The 27,222-nt window shown below is 40.0% G+C and overlaps 1 protein-coding gene across 1 annotated transcript; it reads left to right on the top strand.

The window, feature by feature from the left end:
• The first annotated feature begins 21,080 nt into the window (after window positions 1-21,080).
• On the top strand, window positions 21,081-22,905 carry LOC147887981 (UDP-glycosyltransferase 85A1-like). Its single transcript, XM_087393929.1, has 2 exons — window positions 21,081-21,656; window positions 21,798-22,905. Exons 1-2 carry the CDS (start codon window positions 21,116-21,118, stop codon window positions 22,703-22,705), a joined length of 1,449 nt encoding a protein of 482 aa, XP_087250055.1. The 5' UTR covers window positions 21,081-21,115; the 3' UTR covers window positions 22,706-22,905.
• Window positions 22,906-27,222: the final 4,317 nt, after the last annotated feature.

Below are 27,222 nucleotides of genomic sequence, written 5' to 3'. Positions count from 1 at the left end.
AGTATGGGAGCCTTCCTCTTAAGCATCAAAACTGTGGATCTGCTAATAAGGAAGGAAGCAAGCCACGCGAAGTATAAGTAATGTGAAGAAAAGCAAAGCGAGCGCGCTAAAAGCAGGTTTAAAAGCCACATCTATAATCACGTCTAATGGCACATCTATAGGCGCGTCTAAATACACAGAGTAGATGCGCCTTTAGGTGCGACTGTAGACGCACCACAGAGTTTAAATTAAACATTTGAAGAAGAGCAAATTTGGTGGGTTGTTTGTTTGTAGGATGTCTTCATCTTCAACAAGTAGCTCCAGTGAGGATGAATCCCTCCGTATCCACCATCGCGAAATGTGGTTGGAGCAAAAAATCAAATGCTTGTGTGATCGATGTCGAGGAAACATGTATCGTGCACGCAGGATTACACTCAATCATATCTCAAAGTATGGAGAATGGGATGTGACCGTAAACAGGGTAAGGGTTTGTAAGTTAAGGTTGATTGAGATACCTATGGGTGTTCATATGTTTGAGTTATGATCCCGTTTTAATTTGAAAGAAAGAACAACATTTTATCATACCAATTTGGTGGTTCCTAAGTTCTTACCATAAAAATGCTTGCATCAAGAAGTTCATCTGGTATACCAGTTGGAGCTTCCCTTGATTGTAGCTTGCTCAAGTAATCAGCAATGGCATATTGCTTTCCAGGTCTATGCACAATGCTAAAGTCAAACTCCTGCAACAAGAGCATCCATCTGGCCAGTCTTCCCATTAATTGCAGTTTATTCACCAAGTAAATGAGAGCTTGATGGTCTACATGAAAATTCACTTTGTTGCCCAATAAATAATGTCTAAATTTGTGCAATGCATAGATCATTCCAAGTGCTTCCCTCTCTGTTGATTGCATAGTTCTTTTCATGCTTTGTTAAGATTCTATTAGCATAGTAAATTGGTCTGAACCACTTAGGTGTTTTTTGCTGCATAAGCAATGCACCTACTGCTACATCAGAAGCATCAACAAAAACCTCAAGTGGAAGAGTCCAGTCAGGGGGTTGTAGTACAGGTGCTATCATCAACATTTTCTTCAGGATATTAAAAGCATATTGTTGTGGATCACCCCAGACGTATGGCTCAGTTTCCCTTGTGAATTTTGTAAGTGGATAGCATATATCAGCAAGCTATCTAAGAAATCTGCAGTGCCATATAATTTGGCCTATAAATCTCTGAAGTTGCTTTATGTTTTTGGGTGGTTTGGCATGTTGTATGGCTAACACTTTGTTGGGATCTATCTCCATTCCCTCTTGTGAGATAATATGCCCTAGGAGAATTCCTCTACTCATAGCAAATGCACATTTGGCTGGGTTTAAGCTGAGACCAGCCATTCTACACTTTGCAAAACATAAACTAAAGTGTTGCAGATGTTCCATTATTTTCCCAAATGTTGAAAAATCATCAAGGAATACTTTCATAAAAGATGTAAGATACTCAGCAAATACCTCTTGGATGTACTTTTGAAAGGTTGGTAGAGCATTCTTAACACCAAAGGTCGTGACATTAGAAGCAAATACTCCTAACTCAGTGATAAATGTTGTTTTGTCCTTATCTTCAGGTGCCATTCTTATCTGGTTGTAGCCACTGAAACCATCAAGAAAACTATAGATTTCATGACCTGCTATAGCATCTAGCAAAGAGACAAAATGGTAGAGGGAAAAGGTCAGTAATGGTGGCAGCATTCAGCTTTCTAGTAGTCCACACATATTCTTAGCTTTCCATTCTTTTTGGGCACAATGACAATAGGTGAAAGCCATGTAACATGGGTGAGAGGATATATAAAACCAACTCTCAACAACTTATCAATCTCTTCTTTAACTTGCTTTGCATAGTTGGGATTCATTATGTATCTTCCTTGCACCACTAGGACAACATCTTGCTTTAAATCATGTGTTGACAGAACTTAGGGTTTACTCCCTTCATATTAGTATAATGCCAAGTAAATATGTCTTTATACTCTGTCAATAAGTCCTTTAGTGCCATTTTGAAAGGTGGAGGAAGACTTGTACTTACCAAAACTGTCTTGGGGTTGTCAGGGTCTCCAAGGTTCATCTCTTCCAAGTCATCCTGTCGGCGGACTTTGGCACTCTTTTGCATATGCTTCTCAAATTGAGTTTCAACTTCTAGGATGGCCTATGCAGCTGATTTCTGATTGATCCCTTGTAGGGCATCATCTTGGTTGGCATGATTGTCATTTGTCATTTTGTGGTTGGTAGAATCTGCCTCCAACTTTGTTCTGTTCTACAGTGGATGTCAGGCTGTTGTATTTGTTGATTAGAGCATGTATACTAATCAATGATTTTGATTACGTCAATTTCAACTATGGGGAAAAGAGTAGGGTTTCTCCTAAGGAGAATCTCCTCCTCATCTTTCTCAACTATCATGTTGATGCTCTCCTCTTGTAGTGGTTGAACTTGTCTTGAGAAACTTCTCTTTGAAGAGAGATTGATCTTAAACTTCTTTTTGCCTCCTGATGGTTATTCTTTCTGATCCCCAATCTTTTTTACTTTGGCAACTCTCAGCCACCATGGCCTACCCAATACATGGAATAGGCACAATCTCTTTCCTCCATTTTGAGTACCACAAATGTGACTGTAAAGGATAGTCCCATTATGCTAATTTCCTGTCCTCTTAGTATGCCAAGAGGTTTTATTCTTCTTTGATCAGCCATTTTGACCTGAAATGGTGCTGGTGCAAGCTCATTGCAATAAAATTTCTTAAATAGATCCTCAAAGAGGATGTTCACTCCTGATCCTCCATCTATCAATACTTCTGGTATTCCTTGCCTTTTATAATCCACATCTATGAGTGGGACTTGATAATCCACATCTTCAATGGTGGATGTCTAAATGTTGGGTGTTTCATCTTCATCTTCACTCTGTGGATGATCTTTTATTTGAGGAATGTCCTTAGAATGCAAATTCTGACATAATTGGTTCTTGAATGCTGGAACATGATTCAGAAGTTGATCCAATGTGATATGAACTTTGGAGCCCAAAAGCTCTTTAAAGAAGAGTGTAGGGTCTTCATGTTCATATTTTGCCTTTTTGTTGCATTTGACTTCTGTTCTTCAATGTGTTGTTTGTAATTGGAATAGCTTGTTCCTCTTTGATTTCCATCAGCTTGAGCTTGTCACCTCTATTTTTTTACTCTACTGAGTCCGAGCTTGTTCCGTCTTGGGAATATATTTTGGGTTGGAAGAAGCTTGTCCTATTGTGTGTGTATCTAGAACCCTGTTAGGTTGTTGAATGCTGCTTTGCTATAGTTTATTATATGTATTTTGATGTCGGATGTTTTCCGTTGAAGACTGTCAGACTACTGTGTCTGGAGTTGTCTAAGGTCGAGGTTAGCCTTACCCTTGTTTTGGAGCTATGATGTTCTTGCATCTATTGCTGCATTACTCTCAAGTACTTGCTATAGAGCTTTATTTTGAACCTCTTGATTGGGCTAGTTCATTGGCTTTGCCATCTCTCTTGGTGCATCTCCAAGGCCGGCTATTGGTTTTGTACCTCTAGATCTTGTAACTGCTAGTGCATGTATGTTCCTCTAATTTCTTTGATTTTGTTGATTGTAATCCTCATTGATAGGAGTCAAGTACACCATATGAACACCTGGTGGTGGTTGCTGCTGCTGCTAATTTTGGTTACCTCTTGCATTATAATTGATTATTGGTATTCCTCTTTCTCCTCTTTGTTTGCACCAAAGCTCACATTGAGATCCTTGTCTGTGGCCTTCCATGCCATAGTATGTGCATGCTTGATCTTGATTTTGTCCTTGTTGATTTCCCCAATTTTATTGATTGGGTCTTCTTGGTGTTGCATTGTTGAATCTTTATTGCCCTTGCTTGCCTACTGCAACCTGATTAGCTACCACCACGAGTGGGGCTTGATTGCTTCAATTTTGAACATGAGGAGGAACTCTCCCCCTATAACTTGGATTATACTAGCATCCCTCTTTCTCATGATTGTCCTTCCCACAAAATGCACAAGCAACTTTAGGCGGGGGTGGGGGTGTTTTTAAAGTCTCCAATTGCTCTTTAATCATTTGCTCTAACTTAGAGAGCTTGTCTGTCTTCTTCTTGTCTTTTGATGTCTCTCTATTTTTGGTCTGTTTTTTCTTTTTCTTTGAATGCTCTTCTTCTTCATCCTCTTCATTTGATGTATCATCTTCTGTATCATCACTATCCTCGTCTTCTGCGTCAGCTTCTGTCTTTGTGTTAAAGTCTATATCAGAGTCAGAATGCCTTTTCTTCTTTTGCTTTTTATACGTTGACTTTGTGCCTAGTCTTCTTTTTGCTCTTTGTGCTACATCAATCATGTTGTTGAAATCATTTACTTGGTCCCTGCGAATTACCACCGTCCTCAATTCTTTTTTTAGTCCTTTACATAAATAATCTCCCAACTACTCATCAGTTGGTTGTTGATTGTTTATCAGTCTTCTATTCAAATTTCTGAACATTTGAGCATGGTCTTCAACTAGAAGATGCTTTTGCTTCATACTTCAAAGCTTCTAGAGTATGTCTTCTAGAGTTTTTTCTTTACAAAAATGACTTAAAAATGCAGTTTTCAATTCATCATAAGATGCAAAATGAGCTACACCATATTCCATAAGCCAAATCATTGCCTTACAATTAAAAGTTGCTGCAAACTGCTCTTTCTTGGTGAGGTTTAGAAGTTGTCTGAATCCGCTTGCAACTCACCCTGTTTCAAATTGTTCAACATGTCTATCTAGATCTTGCCCTTAATTGTTGGTGAATTTAGCTAGCTTTACCAAAGGATTTTGCATTCTTGGCTGGCGTTGTTGTCTTTGAGCTTGAGCTTGTAATTTCTTTTTTTGGAGGTGGAGGTAATGGATTGAAGTCGAGTTTTCTTTGAGCCTGAACAAATAGGCATGCTATGAAATTTGTTGCAATGCTCCTTTTGAGTGATTCTTCAGTAGATGATTGCACCATCAATTTGCTAACTTCAATTTGAACCTCACTTATTTCTGTGCTATGCACAAATTATCAGAACAGCTTGTTCTACTAGGTATGTAATTTGGATTGTGGAAAATGTCATCTTGATCATCTGTTTGTGTGCCCACTTCCAGTGTAGTATAGCTTTTTGAAAAATAAGAGTAGCCAATTCAACAAGGTGACGTTTTCTCTTGAAAGTTATCCGACATGGACCAAGATACTCGCCATGTAAGAAAGGAATAGAGGACTGTGGTCATTGGCTACTGTCGGGTTGCTTGTATTGCAATTCAATGAGGAATCTACTTGCACTTTGTTGGGGCTTGTCGCCTTGAATATTTAAGTGTTGTTGCGCAATCGGACGACTGTGCTGGTAGTTCAATGACTACTTGCTGGCTTGTCTGGTCGTTGTGGCAAATAAGACTTTGATAGCAATGTCGCTTGTCGAACTGTGTATTGTACTTTTCTTGCCAAATAGTTAACAAGTGTTTGTCGATGCGGGATTCTATCAAGTTGTTGCAACCTTGTATGGTCAGAATGGAGTCGGAGTACAATTTGCTTTCTTGCTGATGCTCAATCCGAGATACAGCTTCCTAGACACCTCACTCGCCACAGTGTGTTCACTTGTCTGGAGTGTTGTGGCATCTATTCATCTGGTTCTTATCGTGAGTAAGTTGTTTACAGAAGTCGTGAAGGATTTTCGAAAGTGGTCTGCCTTCAAGTGATCTCTGAATGACATCGCTTATTGAATCGGGTTCGTGCTTTGCTAGAAGTCATCTTTGTGACAATACATTTTTGTTTATTTGATTTTCCTGGGATTTGTTTCCTCTGCTGGTCAATTTGTGTTGTAGTCGTTGTAGCTCATACAGTTTTCACTCTTTTGCAAAATTTCTATGTAGTAGCAACCGGTAGTCAGAGCTCGAATGCAGTAGAGGATCACCAATAGTATTAGTGGTGTCTCCAAAATACTGAAAAACACTTACACATATCCACTCTTGGCAATGGGAATGCCAGGGTCAGACTTAAATCTGACTAATGTTGCAAAAGTGAGAGATAGTACAAAACATGCAAATTGTCGAGACAATCGTAGAGTAGAAATATTGCATATAGTTTGTATTACAACAGATAGCAACAACCACCACCATGCAAGAGGTGATGGCCTGCTGATAACAACATCTGATGGTATTCCAACCTCAATTGGATAACAATCAGAAAACAGACATAGTCCCAGAAATGATGTGGTGTATAAGGCCATTGCTACATGCTATTAGGGACAGTTATAACTATCCCTACAGTTACAAAAGTATCCACTACTTGCAATTGTGACCCTCCTTTACTAGAGGTCTACTAACCCTCCTTAGTTGAGATCCACATGGGTGGAGTCATCATCCTCAACAACTATGCATGCATATATGAGGAGTCATGCACACTACAACACATGAGGGTCGCCAATGTTGATTTTTCATACCCATGTTTGTCATCGATGATAAGAATAAGACAAAGCTTTGTAGGAATCTAATACATGATGGCATAAAGATTATTGCTAGGCTTTATTGCATTTGGAGTAGTGTAGCATATTGTTTTAGGGTAGAGAACCCTCTCTTTGTCACATTGTGACAAGAAATATTTTTGTTAAGGTAAGGTCAAATCCATGGATCTATATCTTGTAATGGGCCGATACTTGGTAAGATTCTCATTCATATTATACCAAAGCACCATATCAAATCTTGTCCCATAAATAGGTCTATATATGCCTTTTTGTTTGAAAGAACCTCATTGCACCCATAGAACATGTGTGGGGCACCAACGTTAATTTCTCATAACCATGTTGGATACCGATAGTCGAAATAAGATGCAACTTGGTAGGATTCTAATACATGATGGAATAGATATTTGGTCTAGGTTTTATTTCATTTTGAGTAGCGTAGCATATTAGTTTATGGTAGACAACCCTTCTTTTGCCACACTGCAAGCTGAAACATTTCTGATAGGGTAAGTTCAAATCCTTTTCTCTATATCTCATAATGGACCTAGAATTGATACGACTCTTAATAACATTTTACCCAAGTACCGCATACCAAATCTTGTCCCATAAATATGTCTATACATGCCTTTTTATTTTACAAATTGGTAAGAAGCCAAAACTTTGTAGGAATCTATTAGATGATGGCATAAAGATTATGGCTAGGATCCCTTGCATTTGTATTATCTAGCGTATTGCTTTAGGCTAGATAACCCTTTATTTGCCGCATTGCAATGAGAAATATTTTTGTTAGGGTAAGGTCAAATCCATGGCTCTATATGTCATAACGAGACTTGGTATGATTCTTGTTAATATTATACCAAAGCACCATATCAAATATTGTCCCATAAATAGGTCTATACATGGCCTTTTGTTTTAAAGACCTTGTCGCACACACTAGAACACATGTGGGTCACCAACGTTGGTTTTCAATAACCATGTTGGACATTGATGGTTGAAAGAAGATGAAACTTGGTACGACTCTAATATATGATGGGCTAAATATTTTGGCTAGGTTTTTATTTCATTACAAGTAATGTAACATATTGGTTTATGGTAGACAACCCTTTTTTTCCCATACTGTGGATTGAAACATTTTTTACATGGTAAGTTCCCAATCCATTCCTCTGCATCTCGTAATGGACCAAGAATGGGTATGACTCTCAATAACATTTTACCCAGGCCCCACACCAAACCTTGACCCATGAATATGTCTATGCATGTCTTTTTATTTTACAAATCCTAGTTGCGCACACTACAACACGTGACGGTCCACCAACATTGGTTTCTCATAACCATGTTTGGAATCGATGGCCAAAAGAAGACAAAGCTTTGTAGGAATCTAATAAATTATCGCATAAATATTATGACTAGGCTTTATTGCATTTGGAGTAGCATAACATATTGTTTAAAGGTAGTTAACCTTTTCTTTATCACACTACGACAAGAAATATTTATGCTAGGGTAAGGTCAAGTCCATGGCTTTGTATCTTGTAATTGATCGAGACTGGGTATGCTTCTCATTCATATTATACCAAAGCACCGTATCAAATCTTGTCCCATAAATAGATCTATACATGGCCTTTTGTTTTAAAGGACCTCATCGCACACATAGAACACGTGTGGGTCAGCAACGTTGGTTTCTCATAACCATGTTGGACATTGATAGTTGAAACAAGATCCAACTTGGTAGGATTCTAATACATGATGGAATAGAGATTTGGTCTAGGTTTATTTCATTTCGAGTAGCATAACATAATAGTTTACAGTAGACAACCCTTGTTTTACCACCCCATGAGCTAAAACATTTTTGATAAGGTAAGTTCAAATTCTTTTCTCTATATCTCATAATGGACCGATAATTTGAATTACTCTCAATAACATTCTACCCATGCACTTTACCAAGTCTTGTCCCATAAATAGATCTATACATGCCTTTCTATTTTACAATTCCTCGTCGTGCACACTACAACATGTGAGGGTCACCAACATTGGATTTTCATAACCGTGTGCAACATTGATGGCTAGAAGAGACAAACCTTTGTAGGAATCTACACGATGATGGCATAAAGATTATGGCTACGATCTATTGCATTTGGAGTAGCGTAGCATATTTTTTAAGGCTAGATAACCCTTTCTTTGCCGCAATGCGACGAAAACATTTTTATTAGGATAAGTCAAATCCATGGCTCTATATCTTGTAATTGACTAAGACTTGGTATGATTATCATTAATATTATACCAAATCACCATATAAAATCATGTCCCATAAATAGGTCAATACATGGCTTTTTATTTTAAAGAACCTCATCACACGCACTAGAACCGCGTGGGTCACCAACATTCATTTTCAATAACCATGTTGGACATCGATGGTCGAAGGAAGATGGAACTTTGGTACACCTCTAATATATGATGGTATAACTACATTGTCTAGGTTTTTATTTTATTTCAATTAGGGTAGCATATTGGTTTATGTTAGACAACCCTTTTTTTGCCATACTGCAGAGACTGAAACATTTTTGATAGGGTAAGTTCAAATCCATTGCTCTATATCTCTTAATGGAACGAGAATTGGTATGACTCTCAATAATATTTTACCCAAGCCCCATACCAAATCTTGATCCATAAATAGGTCTATACATGCCTTTTTATTTTACAAATCCCCATCGTGCACACTACAACATGTGAGGGTCATTAACGTTGGTTTTTCATAACCATGTTCGGCATTGATGGTCACAAGAATACAAATATTTGTAGGAATCTAATGCATGATGGCATAAAGATTATGTCTAGGCTTTATTGCATTTGGAGTAGTGTAGCATATTGTTTTAGGGTAGAGAACCCTTTCTTGGTCACACTGCGATAAGAAATTTTATGCTAGGGTAAGGTAATGTCCATGGCTCTATATCTTGTGATTGATCAAGACTTGGTATAATTATCATTCATATTATACCAAAAAACCATATCAAATCCTGTCTCATAAATAGGTCTATACATGGATTTTTGGTTTGAAGAACTTCATTGCACACATAGAACACGTGTGGGTCACCAACGTTGGTTTTTCATAACCATGTTGGACACCGATATAGTCGAAACAAGATGCAACTTAATAGGATTCTAATACATGATGGAATAGAGATTTTGTTTAGGTTTTATTGCATTTCGAGTAGTGTAGCATATTAGTTTACGCTAGACAACCCTTTTTTTGCCACACCACGAGCTGAAACATTTTTGATAGGGTAAGTTCAAATACTTTTCTCTATACCTCATAATGGACCAAGAGTTGTTCTCACTCTCAATAATATTTTACCCAAGAACCATACCAAATATTGTCCCATAAATAGGTCTATACATGCTTTTTTATTTTGCAAATCCCCATCACGCACACTACAACACGTGAGCGTCACCAACGTTGGTTTTTCATAACCATGTTCGGCATCGATGGTAAGAAGAAGACAAAAATTTATAGGAATCTATGGCATAAAGTTTTTGGCTAGGATTTGTTAGATTTGTAGTAGCATAGCATCTTGTTTTAGGATGGATAACATTTCTTTGTCTCACCTTGAGGTGAAACATTTTTGAGTTGGTAAGGTCAAATCCATGGCTTTATAATGGACCGAGACTTGGTATGCCTCCAAGTCACCTTGGACCCAAGAGCCATACCAAATATTGTCCCATAAATAGGTACATACATGTTGTTTTTTATTAAGAAAACTTGTCACACATACTAGAACATGTGTGAGTAGGCAACGTTGAATTTTTCATAGCCATGTTAGGCACTGCTGGTCTAAACAAGATGAAACTTTATAGGAATCTAATACATGCAAAATGATATGCGATAGTTATGACAATTTACATAGATCTTACACCAGATAAGATGAAGGCGTGTCTAAAGTATTATAGGGATCTTATATCAGAGAAGTTGAAGGCGTGTCTAGAGTATTATAGGGATGGAAGATAAGCACATAGAAAGACTAGTAGTAGTAAAGAACTACTAGATATTCATTAGCGACCATTCAAATGATATTGGAGGGGTATGATACTTTGGACTTAAATTGAGTAAAATGAAAACTTGTACAAACTATCACAAGTACATAGGGTAGGAGAACACAAATGTATATATATTTTTATTTATTTATTTATGTGTGTATATATATATATATATATGTATATGTATATGTATATGTATATACATATACATATACATATACATATACATATACATATATATATATATATATATATATATACATATATAGACATATCTATACATATACATATATATATATATATATATACATACATACATACATACATACATATATACATACATACATACATAGATACATACATACATACATACATACATACATACATATATATATATATACATACATATATATTTACATATAAATATAAATATAAATATAAATATAAATATACATATATATATACATATACATATACATATACATATACATATACATACATACACATACATACATACATACATACATACATACAACATATACACATACATACATACATTCCGTTTTTGCCTACCATTGGGTCTTAAACTGCACTATGTGGCTATCCAGATTATTATTCTTTTGACACTTGAACTCTGTGAACTTGCACTTCAAACTTACTATGTGCGGATTCATTGGGTTGACTAGTGGAATTGGTGGTGTTGACGGTATTGGCACCCATGGGGTTACTGGCACTAGTGGCACTTGCGCTACTTGTAGCACTGCTAGCACTTACAGCACTTGTAGAACTTGTTGAGCTATGGGCACTATTGCCTTCACTACCGCTTTTAATGCTGATTGAATGATTGGATTAATTTGTATTTTTGGAGTCATATAGGCTTCCATACTCCATGGAGCAACCGGGTTCTTTTGACTTACTGGGATTATTGGATCTATTGGATTTAGAAATGTTCATGGATTGAATTGGCTTACTGGTGGATCGTTTTGCTTATTCAAAGTGAATAGGTTTGCAATGTTTGATGCTTCAAAAGTGAACTCTTGAAATGGGTTCAGTTCGTTACTTGGTCTTGATAAATCTTCAGATACCGCATACGCTTTTTTTTGTGCTAGCCTCTCCCCTCGCCTCTGCTTGGACCAATCTAGCACTTCTTGGAGCATACTACATTTTGACTCCTCCGTGGGTTGATGCTAGATTGATATACTACGGACTACTACATGGGTATAGCTAAATTGTTGATCATTGTTGAATACTCCAGCTATTTCTTCGGCTATGGGTTCCAATCCCTTTGTTACTAGCCCTCTTCTTCAAGTTCTGTGGCCAGATTCTTTTGTCTAGTCCCTTTGACTTGAAGTGGGTTGTATCATAATCAATGGCTGGTTTGCCACTGAGCCAATGTTATAGTTCCAATTACCAAAACTAGATCATGTTGCAATCTTTCTTCTGACAAAGCTTTACCAGCATCATCCTGAGACGTCATTGGGACGTTTCTGTCCACCTCATTGCATTTTACTGCATTTAAAATTGGTTCAACAGTATGTGGATCTGCGTCTGGTTCTTGCAAACATTGTTGTCATGATCGCATATGTAGAGCGATGGGTCTCAACTGATCTGTGAAATCTAACATGTAGATTATCACCCATTGCTTTCCATTCCACCTGTATTATCGAATTCTCTTTGCAGATGTTTCTCCTTTACATAGTGTCAACTCTCCATCAATCTCATAATCAAAATGATACTGCTAAAGGACTGCGCGCCTGCTATCCTTCATCCTGTGGACGATGCAAAGCAAGCAAATATCTTGTATAGAAAATCAGGAAATCATGTTGTGATGACTTCAGTTCATTAAAAAAAGTAAATATAAAATGGAGATCTAATATATACTTTTTTTTCCATAATGATGTTAAATTTTTCTTTTTGGATATGCTTGTTGGGGCTCTATGCAACATATCTAAGTGTTATAGCACAATTTAATTTTAAAACAAGAAAAAATTGGCCATGTGTGCATGGGCACGCAAATTTTAGCACATGATGCGTGACCACATGCACATGGCCAATTTAGGCCATTTTTTGTTGTATTCTTTTAAATATATATTCTTTTTGGGGATCTATGTTGCATATCCAAGGTTTAGATGCAAAAAATAAAAATAAAAAAGGCGAAAATTGATGATGTGTGTGCAAATGGCAACGCCAACTATCCATATTGCATGCTCGCACACACATGGACAATTTTGGGCATTTTTTTAAATTTTCTTTAATGGATAGGCTTGTTGGGCCAATATGTAGCAATATAACACCAAAAAATTAAAACAAATGGCTAGAACTAGCCATGTATGTGTAGGTGCACAATCGAGTAGATGGCAACACCTTCTGCCCGTATCGTATGCCCGCATGCACATGGCCAATTCTGGCCAATGTTTTTGATTTTTTAATGGATATTATATTTGGGGATTTATGCAACAAATGTAAGTCTTATACCACCAAATTTTTTTAAAAAATGGCCAAAACTGGTCATGTACGCATGGATGTGCAAATCGAGCAGACGGTAATGTTGTGTATGCGTATTGCATGCTCACACACACATGGCTAGTTCTAGCTTTGTTTTTTTTAAAATATGTTTTTTGGGGCTCTATGTAGCATCTCTAAGTGTTATAACACAAAAAAATAAAAAAAAGGCCAGAAGTGGCCATGTGCATGCACATGGCTAGTTTTGGCCATATTTAAATTTCTCTTTTTATAATTAAGAATTGGAGTGTGGTTACTATCATGATAACACCTTGCCAAGGGCTTCAAGTCATGTACATATTGTTAGACTTTTGCTATCTTTTAGATTAATAAAAAGATTAGTAAGAAAATTAGGACAAAGTACAAATAACCAAAATTATTCATGAGAAATAATTCATCATTTACTGAAAACAGCTTAAGAATTAGTACAACAACCAACTTTGGTGTCCAAATATGTTGTATTTCCAAAAACTTGATTACAATCTCAAATCTTACAAGATGGTCTTCAAAACCATTTATGGCCCAAAGGTTGGATCGTGTCTGATCCGTCTAGCCAGCTGCATATCTTTGGTCCCGAGATCGTAACCCTCTTGGCATGGATGTCACACAAGTTGGTTTCCTCAAGAAGGGATATCAGAGCCATTTTTCACACCTCTTGTAGAGCCAACAGTGTAAGAGACTGAATACACAGGTCATCTTTGTATTCTTGCATGATCTCCTTTACTAATTAAGCAAACGGAGCTCTCTTAATGAGAGGCCCTACGCACTTTTCATACTTCCTAATCTCGAACAAAGCCTTCATGCTAGGCTTTCTGCGGCACCTCCCTCTAGGGGGTCCTCCACCTCCACCTCCACTCCACTTCCACCTCCACCTCCACCTCCACCTCCATTGTCTCCTCCTCCACCACCTCACTGTCCATCTCTACCTCATCCAAGTGCTACTCTCTTTTGTAGGTTTGGAATTGACTTGCCACCAGTTGTTTGTTGAGCATGCAGAAAATCCATAGTTTGATTCTACCGTGGTGGGTGTTGCTACTCAAGTTGGCATTACCTTTCTTGTGAGCCAATTGAATTTGGATTTGCTTGGCTTCATCCTTCTAGGCGTCGACTTTTGCACGCCTACTCTTTTGGTGTGCTCTCAGGCTCTTCGAGTGCCTCCGCTCTTCCCTGAAGATTCGATGATTCCTGTCACTCTTGCTTGACCTGCTCATTCTTCGAGTTTGTTGTCTCGGGACGTTCTTGCTCCTGCTCTTGTCTCCTCTTTCGTCATTCCTTGAGCATTTTATGATATACCTCAAGGGGGATTGGGTGTCTAGTTTTTTATCAACCGGTCTTCTAGTTTTCTTTGTTCTTGCCATATAGGTGATAGTAGGGCTATAGACTTGAAAAAAATGAGAGCTTTAATGTGTTAGTGAAGAGATTGACCTTTATGTAGGCATCATTAAGCATCTATGGTCATCATTAACCCCCCCCCTTAGTCATCATTAGGCCTCCACCTTTTTTGTTCATTATTAGCCTTCCTTGGTCATCATTAGCCCCCCCTTTACCCCCGTGCATCCCCCTCGTAGCCCGACATTTTCTCAAAAAAATCACAAACTGTCTTAAGAGATTTTGATAATTATAGCCCCATGTTGAACTTTTTATGACTCTAGTGCATGAAGCAAAGGTTGTTGTTTGGATTTTCATTATTGTACAAGGGGATTGATGCATGAATCAAACATTATTGGTTGAATGTAATGCTTCTATAAAGAAACAAAATGAGACAAGGAATCAAACGTGTTCACAAAATAGTACAATAAATATTAAATTAAGGTTCATATTGATATCAATGCATAGTTTGTTTGGCAATCCAAAGCTTTCCTATGTGACTTCTGGTTGCTAACCACCTTTTGTGTTTTTTGGAATCTTTTGAATATTTCCACAAACTCCTCTTTTTAGTCATTTGAGTTCCACGAATTTCTTGGGATAACAAAGCTTTTTTCCTCGCATAGGAGGCTACAATTATTCCATGATGGAACTACTCAAACATCTCACAAAGAGCATTACTTCCATCAACCCCACCTCCGTGCCTTGTACTTTTGAAATAAGCACCTCGAGCTCTATAATGTGACTTCTCCGTACCTTGGATACTCAAAATGTTCAACAAACCATATTGCTCTAGGAATCATGGACCGTGAGCATAAAGAATGTGCTACATCCATAAGAAAGAAACATGACATAAACACATAAGAAATAAATTTGATTTCAATTAAAATTTTGGAAGAAGTGATGAAAAAACAAACCATGTAATGAGTAATGTGTACCTCATCCCATCCTTCAACAATGGCTTTAATGAACTCTTTAATGATGACTTTATATAGTTGTAAATCCTCATCGTCCATGGAAAGCTTTCTCAAAATCTTCATCATGTTGTCCAAATCTTTCGAGACACAGTGGAGGATGATGACCCATCAATCGGCCCAAAAGTGAATGTAGTGACTTGATCAGGGAAGAAGGTGCATGGCCCTTCCATAACACATAGTGTCTTACTCCATTGGCTGGTCCAAGAAGTAGTACTGCACCAATAAGTGGTGGAATGGGTGAAAGAAGTAGCTCCGCTAGTGGTGGTACCAGAGCCAAATAAGACTACAGACTTGAGCTATTGGGTGCAGTTTACAAACCTTCCCATTCCCATCAAAGACAAACTAGTATAAATCAACATTTCGATCCAATCCCCATGAGATAGTTCACAACCGGATGAAGAATTCAAAACCACAGTCAAAGGAAAACTAGCTACGGAGGCCACCATGTTAGATAAGACCAGAGTGGAGTCCCTCCTGAATGCCTGTATTCAGATTTCACTTGGGATCTTGTTAAAGCCAGGACCACGATTCCATAGGTAGCTAATTCAGTCTCGTTGACCTAGCAATCCTAAAAGTCGATGTATTTCAGGTTATGTCAATACCATAAAGTAAACATTGTAACCTTAAAGGCCTACTAGTATATGGAAGGATTGGGAGCTAGCACCTTTCTTGGTGTGAATGGTGGATCAATGATGAAAGAGACCACTTAGTATCCTCAAGTTGGTGGCCATGGAGGTTGCAAAGATCTCTTTTGTGGTCTCACTTGTGGTCCTAAATATGGAGGCCCCCAGTCCTGACTATAGCTTCCTCTTAGGTAGACCCTGGTTACGGCAAGCATAGATGCTCAACAAAATTGGAAATTGAACACCCTTTGGTGGAGAGGAAAGAAGAAGGTTTAGGTCCTAATGGGGGCGACATGCTTGATGGGTGGAGCAATACATCCAATGCTAGTAAAAGCAGTAAATATGGTAGAAACACTCGGTTCTGCTGCTGCCATTGTTCATGATGGATGTGGAAGCCATCTTAGTGCAATAATTATCATAGGAGCATTTTGCAGGAGTGGCAAACCCTATTCCAAGGCTATCTAAGATGGAGGAGCCCATGCCTATAGAAATGGACCTGTGGGATGTGTTCAAGTAGGAGTGGGAGTTCAAAGAGAGGATGAGTGACACATGTCCAAGAAGACGTTCTCAACACTGTTTCTTAGGGGTTGATAGAATACCCAAACCTGTTAAGATCAGCACCTTGTTGGACGAAGAGTTCTAGACTACACCGATGCAACTCCTAGCAGAGTTTGCTGATGTGTTTGCATGGTACTATTGGTACATGTGGGGACTTGACCCAAAATTTTATCATGAGCATCATGTCAATTTAAAGAAAGATGCTATGGCTTCTACAATGTAGGGGTACCGCATGAATTCGCATGTGGCGAAGCAAGTGAAGGCGGAACTGAAGCACCTATTGTGAGTGGGATTCATAGCACCCATAGAAAACCTGGATTGGATCTCACCTATCATGATCGTGCCAAAGAAGTATAAAAAGCTAGGGATTTGTGTGGACTACCGCAAGCTTATCAACACAACAATTTTGTCAAATCCATTCTCATTAATACCCTATATGGATTCAATTCTAGATGAAGTTGTGAAACATGACATCTATTCCATCTTGGATAGGTATAAAGGTTATAATCAAACCTGCATGGCACGCACCAGTAGATCAATCAAAGACAGCCTTCATCACAACATGGGTTGCCTATGTTTGCACAATCATGTAGTTCAAATTGAGGAATGCTCCTTCCATGTTCTAGAGAGCCATGCAACATATTTTTGGGATGTATTTGTCTAATTTCATGAGGACCTTTCTAGATGACCTTAGTGTGTCCAGAGCACGAGATAGTCATTTGGAGCATCTATGGTTGTGTTTCCAATGATACAGGGAAGTGTCCTTCATCTTCAATCCCATGAAGTGCATGTTCACAGTGTAGTGGCCACTTATTGGGGCATGTTGTCTTGGAAGATGGCATTGCCATGGATCTAAACAAGGTGGCAGCGATCATGTAGGCTCTCACATTGGCAATCCCAAAGGAGTGTTTGCAATTCTTTTGGGCAAGATTCGGTGGCATGGGAAGCACTTAAGGTTCTTGGTGCATATGGTGATCCCACTCAATGTGTTGTCTCATGTTGATCCTAAGGCATTTGTATGGATAGTGGACTGCATCAATGCATATTGGCAGCTCAATATTCAATAATATATAGTGCTAGTGTTACTCTCTCCTAACTAGGAAAAGACCCTTCATGTGTTTGTTGATGCCTCAGATCGGGTGAGGGATTGGTCGTGTCCTGATGCTGGAAGATATTGATGGGTGGTATCAACTAGTGTATTATGCTAGCCGTAGGCCACTACCTATAGAGTAGCAGAGAAGAATTATTCAGTGATGAAGAATGTCTAGGAATGATTTATTTGGTAAAGAACTTCTATCATTATCTCTTGGGATGCCCATTTGTCTTTCATGTGGGATCACTCAGCATTATTGCACCTAGTGTGGCAATAGAACCTAACCAGTTAGTGGGATGGCTAGATACTCTTACTTCAGGAATTTGACTTTGAGGTGGTGCATTCACTAGGGTCGCAGCATGCAGTCAGAAACTACTTGTCCCAGCTAAAGCCTGAAGAACCAACCACTATTGTTGAAGAAGAATTGCTGGATGGGCGATATGTGTAGTGTTTCTGGATGATTCTATGAAGCAGCACCACGTGAAGGTACTTTTAGGTATCATTTGGTTCTAATAGGATAAAATGTCTGAATTTTTGACTATAGGATAAAATGTCTGGAGATCATTGCAAGAGATTGGCATTGTGGAGTCATGCATTCGAAGTCACCATGGGCCAATTGTATCACAACAATTTGTCAAACATGCTACTCTGCTATGTTAATCCACATGAGCAAGATGTAGCTTTGACTGAAGCACATGGTGCGGGTTGCGAATGGCAACTTTCTGGGAGCCGTCATGGAAAAAAAGTGCTATAAGCCAAATTGTGGTGGCCAACACTACAGCAATGGGATGGCCTAGAGATTTTGCAAAGGTATGATGTCTGCTAGAGATTGGGCCTGTTGTTAGAACGGGATTAGATGCCCATGTTGTCGGTCTTCCCGTTGGAGCCATTTTAGAAATGGGGTCTAGAATTCATGGGGCCATTCAAGCCAGCATCAACAAAGACCCGAAATGGCTATGTGCTAGCTGCAACAACAAATTACTGTACCAAGTGGGTAGAGGACTAGGCGCTGTGGGACAACAACACAAATTCACTACAACCAAGTGTTTATACAAAGACGTATCTGTAGGTTTGGATGTCGAATTGAGATTTTAGTGACCGTGGAAAACATTTTGTGAACAAAGTGATCAAACGGATGACATTGTTCCATATAATGCTAGTCCACAAGAAGTCATCCCCATACTGCAAAGGACAGGCAGAGTCCAAATCACATGTAAGAGACCCATTTCTTACAATAGTCACACAAAAAATATTTTAAGGAGTTCAATTCTTCTCACAACCAAACGCCAAGGATCCAAAATACTTTATAGTTTGACTTTCAAAGAAGGTGTTTGATTGGAGATAAAGCTAGTCTTTGGCAAACAATGGAAAAAAGGCAAAGCTTACATTGCACTATGTACTCTGCACTATCACCAATAAGGCAAGTAAAAATCGCAACTAACAAATATTGTCAAAAAGACAAAGCTTACTTTTAAGTACTTACAATCAAACATCACTAATGAAAAGGCAAGGTAAAAAATAATAACTACTCCCGCTAGTGGTAAAAAGCATTGTGTGTTTTTAAACTAAATGACATCTAATATCATATTTGAATCAATAAAAGTTGTTCTAAATTATTGATTTTTAAATTCAATATAAGTTATGGACAAAGAAAGAGTGCAGTCCAAGAGTGGGTACACACCCCCTACACATCATCTTGATGCAAAATCCACAAATAAGTTCTACATATGCCAGCAAGTCGGCTAGTGTAGCGTATTAGTTGAACTATTGCCTTTTGTTCATGGGGTTGTTTGGATGCCCAAGATTTTGTCCACCTTGCTTTTGCACATGGGTAATAGCTCAAGATAAAATGGACTAAAAAGTGGTGTATGGGACATTGATTTTTAAAGTAAAAAGACAATTTATAGTACTTTTGGTATTCTTTTTCTGATCGTGATACTTAATTTAAAAATAGCCATCTCTTCAAGTGCTTTAAAGTGGAAAAAGTGTACCAGCTTATCTTGCATAGACCCACATCCAATTATATATGGCATCCACCTCTTCCCATGCCCCTAATTTGGACCCAACCTAAGGAATGACTTTGATTTGGTCTCTCCTTAAGCCCTCAACAAGGAACACTAAAAACCCAAGAGTCTGACTCCTTATTCCCACAAGCGGGCTTGGCTAGCTTGCTTGGCTTATCCAAGTTGCCTCATCTAGGCATCTCGAGCAAATTGGTGATGTTGTTTCATACATAGCATGCATGGGGGAAGGAAACTCTAATTGCTATGGAGGTATACTAGGTACATTATGGCATGATTTGTGGAGTTTTCCATTATTGATGTAGCCTAATGGCTCATAGGCTGAGCTCTAGAGTCACTAGCCTTTGATTGGAGGAAAAGCTTATGAGAACGTGGATCTTATGGTGTGCCATTGTTCTCTTCCTTTCTTCGTCATATAAGCTGCATGGGTATGTATTCAATGCATTGATTGTGACACATGTCCACACATAAAGGCTTTTGCCTTACTTTAGAAAATAATCCTTTGTGAAGTATGCATAGAAAATAGAGCAAATAATATTAATATACCTAAGGTGGATTTTTCAAGAATTCTAGGAGCTAATGATTTTTAACATGTGAATGAAACAAAATATGTATGTGATAACTAATTGTGAGTCAAGGACACGTGGGAAAGAATCTTCCTTTTTATAAAGAAAAGTGAAGGACTCTTGGAGTGTTGGGCAAGGCATTGCTCCAACAAGGAGAGGGTGCCACATGGCACTTACTAATAAGTAATATAGAAGAGAAAGAGAGTTTATTCTTTGAAAGGACGAAGGGTCTATGAGACTGAAAGAACGTGATATAAGAAGCTGAGTTGAAGGGGTGGAGACCCAAGGGTCTATGAGAGTGAAAGAACCTGATATAACAAGGTGAAGGGATGGAGCATGAGAGAGAATGGAGAGATCGAAATACATGAGCTGAAGGAGTGGAGACCCACGGGTCTATGAGAGTGAAGAAGAGATAGAGACGAAATAGAGAGAAGAGATAGGGGCCCCTAACGTTCCCAAGAATAAAATTCTTGCATTCGTTGTGGAGTGGGATTCAGTGTGAGTGGGGTATAAGGCGCTTTGAGTGAGTGAAAATTCTAGAAGAGTTGTAGAAGGGACACATGTTAGGGGAATGTAAAGGGTTGCTCACTATATAAGTTGGAGGAACCAGCTGTTTATTTTTTAATGTGCTTCCTTGTGCCTCGCATCCCTCTCCCTCTCTTTGTGCCTCCCTTTGCCTCCCCTCTTAGTGTTCTCCCCTCTCTCCCCCCTTCCCTCCCTCCTTGCTCAGCCCACCCATCAAGAGGCCTCTCTCCCTCCTTATCTCTCCCTCCTCAAATATGTGAGCCCCCTCATAATGTTCTCCACCTATCCTCCGCCTCTCTCCCTCCGTATGTGATCCTCCTCACGGTGGGAATTTCCTACATAAAATTAAGATTGTTTTGTAGTAGATTCGGGTGGAGTCTTGTGTATGGAGTACCCTAAGAGGAGCAGCTGTAAAGCCCACATTGTGATGATGCCGGTGCCCACGCCCAGCCATATCAATCCTTTCATGCAGCTGGCCATACAGCTCGCCTCCCATGGATTCACCATCTCCTTCCTCAACTCCGACCTCCATCACCTCCGCATCCTCAGCTCCCTAGTCCATCTCCCTCTCCCTCTCGACCCACACCAAGCCTTCGTCACCCTCCCCGGCCTCGACAATATCCGCTTGTTTCCCCTCGGCGATGGCCTCGTCCCCCCCCCAGCTACAATACCCCCCACCCTCCTCGATGTCATCCAACCCCTCGTCTCCCCCTCCCTCCATCACTCTGCCCACCGCCTCATTGCCCAACTCGTTCAGCAGCAGCTTCACCACCCTCCCTTCACTCTCCTCATCTCCGATATGCGCCTCGCCTTCACTCACGATATCGCCAACCAGCTCCGCATCCCCCGCGTTGCCTTCTGGACTCAAAACGCAGCCAGTTTCGCAGCGCACCTTGTCGTCGCCGACGGTTACCGGCCCCCTGCAGGTATAGGAGTTCCATACCCTTTCCGTTGACGCTGCACACAAGCCCTCCTTTCCTACGAAGATGCCATTTGGCTCGTAAACATCATGCGTCGTTCTTTCATACCTGCATCATCCTCACAGCTGGGCGTCTCTCTCGTTGCAGATGACTCAACTCTCATCACCTGCGTTCCTGGTGCACCCCCTCATAAACGTTCGGAGCTGAGCCAGATGCTAACAGCCGATCCTTCGGATCTCCTGTTCCAATTTGGAACCAACCCTTTCCAAAGGAGGGGGGAAAATGCGTGGATTCTACTCAACACTTTCGATGAATTGGAGGAATCGGCTATGGCGGCTCTCAAGAAAGAGCACAATATTCTTGCCGCGGGTCCCTTGTTGACTCCTCCTTTCTTCACTTTCTCACAGAGCACCCCTACCATTTTACCAGACGATCGTTCTTCTTGCCTACAGTGGCTCGACACTCAACCCAAGACCTCCGTTCTCTATATCTCTTTTGGAACTCTGGTTCCCCGATCATCCCAACAGATGATCGAGTTAGCACATGGTTTGGAAGCCAGCGGCCAGCCGTTCCTCTTGGTTATCCGTCCAGATCTGATGCCATCCGAGTCGGCAGGATCTCTCGAGGACGTTCTCCGCCGCACAAAGCCCCGCTCCAAGGTGGTCCAGTGGGCGCCACAGCTAGATGTGCTCTCGCACACGTCTGTGGGCGGATTCCTGACGCACTGTGGGTGGAATTCCATGCTAGAGAGCATCACGCAAGGGATACCAATGCTGGGTTGGCCGACGTTCTCCGACCAAAGGCTGAATGCGAGGTGCATGGCGGAAGCATGGAGGATCGGGATGAATTTGGAGGCCGATGAGAGCGGGTGGGTGACGAGGGAGGAGGTGGAGAAGAAGGTGAAGGAGCTGATGGAGGGTGGAAAGGGAAGGGAAATAAGGGAGAAGGTGAGCAAGGTGAGGCAAGCAGCCCAGAGAGCCGTAGCTGCAGGGGGTTCTTCTGACTCCAATTTCGAGCTCCTCGTGAACTGGTTGGGAGAGCAGTCGCATCAGTAGAAATAGGTTTATGTGATGCAGGCCTTGGATAATTCACTACATGACAAGCCATTCATATTACATAATCTCGTCACTCGCAAAAAAAATATTTGCACGGTACTAGCCAAGTTGTTGTGGCATAATTCACTACACTAGTATGGAAAAGGGTGATGCTATCAGCTCATGAAGACTATAAGGAGTCCTTTTTTGCAAATGTTTTATTTTCTCTACCCAATCGTCAAAGTCTTCATAAATTATTTGCAAAGTCCATGTGTTAGACCATCTAAGGGTTCCTCGCCATAAGAAGGGAATAAAGGAGACTCATTTGAGGCAACCATTAAGAAACTAGTTCATTGAGAGGCTACTATTCGATTTCATCAGCATATATTACAAGAGTTGGCAAGAGTTAGCAGTTGTTTGGTGACACATGCTAGTGGTAGTTTAAATCTAAATTCATGAATAGAGTTAATGAGATGTCTTTTGCATGATGTTTTACAACGTTTGTGGCTTGTTGCAACTTTATCTTGAGATTGTGCTTCTTTGTTGCAAATTTGGTTCTCATCACATGGGAGACAAGGATGGTAGTGCTGAAGGATTGCATATTCACGTAATCATGTGAATTTTCATGTGATTACGTGTCGTGATGACATATTTCACGCATTCATGGTTACAATCACGGCTTAACGCTATCAGGTGGCCTTGACTTGGAAACCGAAAACATACTAGCGGTAACAGGAACACTACCAGCAGTAGTGCTAATAGTATCGCCAGTAGACTAACACATAATTACCAACAGTAGTAGTAACCATATTACCAGTACTTTTACTATTGTCGGTAGTTTAAATATAACCGCCGATAGTATTATTACAACCGGCGGTATTGTTCTTCTTACTGTCAGTAGTAGTAGTACTACTACTACTACCGGTAGTAATCTTTAAACTACCGGTGGTAGAACTACCGCCCCAAAATATATGCCAACCGCCGGTTTCATTTTCCACTAACACTGGATTGAGAAGAGGTAAAAATCCTCCTCTCTCCATGTCTTGGCCAAGGGGCCTGGTCTAGGAAGTGGTTCCTGGTCCCACGTCCTGAATAGGACAAGGGGCTAGTTAAGACCACGACTTGGAACTAGGTTTCCTTGGCCCTCCACATAAAAGGGGGGGGGAGTTTAATCAAAATTTTTACGAAATTATCTTGCATTTCTTGCATGCATGCATTGAAATCAAATTTTTTACGAAATTATCTTGCATTTCTTGCATGCATGCATTGAAATCAAATTTTTTACGAAATTATCTTGCATTTCCTACATGCATGCATTGAAAGAATCATTTCTTGCATGTGTGCATTGAAATCATTTGCATTTCATGTAATTAAAAATTTTGCATTGAAATCATTTGCATATGCATTTCATGCATGCATAGGGTGGGAGTTATTGTCAGATGCCTGCCTGCTCACTATTATGTGGCAACTGTAGCTGTTTGCTAGTGTCAAGTGGGTGCAATGGGAGACATATGCCATGCTTGAAGATTAAACAAGGACATGTTGTTTTCATTGATACAGATAAGGTATACTACACTTTTAAAGGACTTGAAGAATATGCCAATGAGCGACGCTTTGTCCCTTTAGACATGGTCGATGATTTCAATGGACACAAGTATAGAACTGACATCTTATTAGGAGTGGATGAGTTCATTGGTACCGAGGAAGATAAATAATTCAGAAGACATGCTTTATCTGGAGTGGATGAATTCATGCATTTTGAGAAAGGTAAAGACATCAAAAGTGTTGTCCCTTTAGAATTAGATGATTTCAATGCAATCATCTATGAAATTGACATCTTATCAGAATTGGATGAGTTCAGTGGTACCAAGAAGGCAATAGATTTTAGAAGTGATGTCTTATTTGGAGTCGATGGATTCATGCATGTCAAGAAGGATAAATATATCATCAGTGTTGTCCCCTAAAACTTGGATGATTTCAATACACTTAACTATAGAAGTGATATCTTATTAGGAGTGGATGATTTCATTGGTACCAAGAAAGCAAAAGGTTTTAGAAGTGATGTCTTATCTGGAGTGGATGAATATACACACATTGACAAGGGCAAAGAGTTTGAAAGTGTTGGCTTATCAAAAAATAAGAAACCTATACTAGTCATGAACCTGAAGGCTTGGAGAATTTTCTATGATCAACTCTGGGATATAAACGCCGACATCCTCTTCCTATGTTAAAAAATTAGATATATAAAGTTCAATATAATGATTACATTTATTATAAAGGAAAAATATCAAATTTTCATACCTATACAGAAGTAATAACATGATATTTTAATGCAATAAAGGTACCTCTACAATTGGGCATTCCAACGGTTGTTCAAGAAGTGAGACATCCAAGGAAGTTCCATCATTTTCCTACATAAGATTTTGAATTTCAATTGGTATACATATCCTTGAAAGAAATCACACACATATATATATATATAATACTACTATAATTATAAGATACTTACTGGTGCCAACAATCACAACAAGACAAAGCACCCATAGACGTGCACACAGACGCGTTTACTGAACTAAATAAAAAACTTACGGGCGCATCTATTTGCACGTCTATTTTCGCATCTGGAGACCCGCCTCTATTAGCGCATCTATATATTAGACACACGTGCGTATAGACGCGCACTTAGATGCTTAAATAGATGTGCTTATAAATGCGTCTATAGATGCCAATATAGACGCTTGTCGAACAGACAGACACATATATAGACGCGTTTATAAATGCATTGATAGACGCGCTTTAATTTTTTTTTTTTAAATTTACAGAATGCTGTGTATGCTATATAGTTACAAGAATCCCATATCCACATTGTGTAATTCAATTCTTACAGCCAACCGCATTTTAATTACAATTCCAAATAAAACATTACAACTCCAAAATGCAATAAAATTGAAAGCTCAAAAAGTGCTTGTATATACATATAGCACGAAGCTAAGCCACGTCATGTGGCTTAAAGTACAAAAAATAAGAAAGCTAAGCCACGTCATGTGGCTTCAAGTACAAAAAATAAGAGGAGTGTATATACAAGAGGCATGAAGCCAAGCCAGTGGCTTTAAGTACAAAAAAGAGTAGCTAGCACTACTTCTACAACTAATCTATGTTCTTCAGGTCCTCGCTCCCTTCCACGCTCCCTTCTGCGCTCCCTTTTGCACCTCCTTCCTCGTCTTCCTTATCGTCTTGTGCACGGGCCTGTAGACAAGGGACAACATATATCAATGTATAAAAAATCAAATCTTTACTTATAATTTTGGCATTATTTAATTACTTTCAAATACCTCGGGGGCCGCTCCAGTAGCCCGGGTATACTGCTCCTCAGTAATCAACCCGTCATCATAGAAGTGCCTCCATGTATCTCCTCTGCGATGGTGGCGGTGGTAGGCTATCTCCACAGGGGTAGGGTATCTACCCACGATCTCAAGCTGCAAGACGACACACTTTGCAGAGGGATTAGTACAAAGAAACAACCTCCTAATAAACTACATAAGCAATATAATTTGAGATCGATACTTACAAATTGGGCCTCCCATGATTCAACACCCCCTGCTCCAAAATGCGCGCTTCCATATTCCTCCATCTGGATCCTCCGTGCCTCCACGTGCTGCAGACTGGGGTCCTCCCTCGCTGACTTCATTGCTTTCTTCCACTCACGCGTGTGAGCGGTGTGGGGCTGGCCCCTTGGTGGTTGACCTCCCTCAAGCCTGGCAAGCTCCGCTAGTGCCTGCCTCTTAAGCGAAGATCTTTTATTGCCAAGTATCGTAACAATCTTTGACTTGGCCCATTTATCTGTGAACTGGCGATTGGGGGGGTTAGGATACCTAGAGCGAACAGCAGTGAGGGTCTTATCAGCCAACCTCTTTGGCTGGTCTTTGAAGTGGATAAAGCAATCTCTGTAATTGTTAGCAATTACAGAGCGCATGAAGGCCATGATGTCCTTCCCCCGCACATCCATCAAGATGCCTCTTGTCTGAGTGATGTCATAGAATATCGTACCATCACTCGGAGGCACGTCTAAATCATCTGAATCATCATCGTCCCCACTGCCACCCCTCCCAAAGCACTGTGCCATGCATCCCCCACCACTCTCCCTGCTACTACACCTGCTACAATGTCGTGTCAAGCTCGTACGCTGGCCCCTCGTAGCTGGAGACTGCACGGGACTATGATGACCACTCGTAGCTGGAGAACCGAGTCTCGACAGCACAGGATTACGTCGACGGCTCTGCGAGATAGAAGGACCTCCTGACGGCATGGGGGAAGGGGCATAAGACGGGATGGCAGAAGGGACATAAGACGGCATGGGGGAAGGGGCATAAGACGGTATGGGGGAAGGGGCATAAGAAGGGGCATAAGACGGCTGTGCTGACTCCGCTGGGGTGATCTCAAGCGGTGTGGGGTGGTTTGGAGTCTGTAGTTACGACTCCTGGGGAGTGTTTAGAGTACCCGTCATATACCCGTATAACTCCGTAGGACTAGGAGGGTGC

The sequence above is a fragment of the Dipteris shenzhenensis genome, chromosome 22, assembly GCF_047967505.1.
Source record: "Dipteris shenzhenensis isolate YYH24624 ecotype China chromosome 22, Dip_SZ_1.0, whole genome shotgun sequence".
Taxonomy (NCBI): domain Eukaryota; kingdom Viridiplantae; phylum Streptophyta; class Polypodiopsida; order Gleicheniales; family Dipteridaceae; genus Dipteris; species Dipteris shenzhenensis.
The sequence above is the reverse complement of the archived record's forward strand: the minus strand, read 5'-3'. Positions and strand labels throughout refer to the sequence as shown.

Excerpts from the sequence above, each read along its gene's own strand:
- LOC147887981 (XM_087393929.1), top strand. The coding sequence starts at position 21,116 with ATGGAGTACCCTAAGAGGAGCAGCTGTAAAGCCCACATTGTGATGATG. Across the intron at positions 21,657-21,797 it reads CGGTTACCGGCCCCCTGCAG|ATGACTCAACTCTCATCACC; the intron begins GTATAGGAGTTC and ends CTCTCGTTGCAG.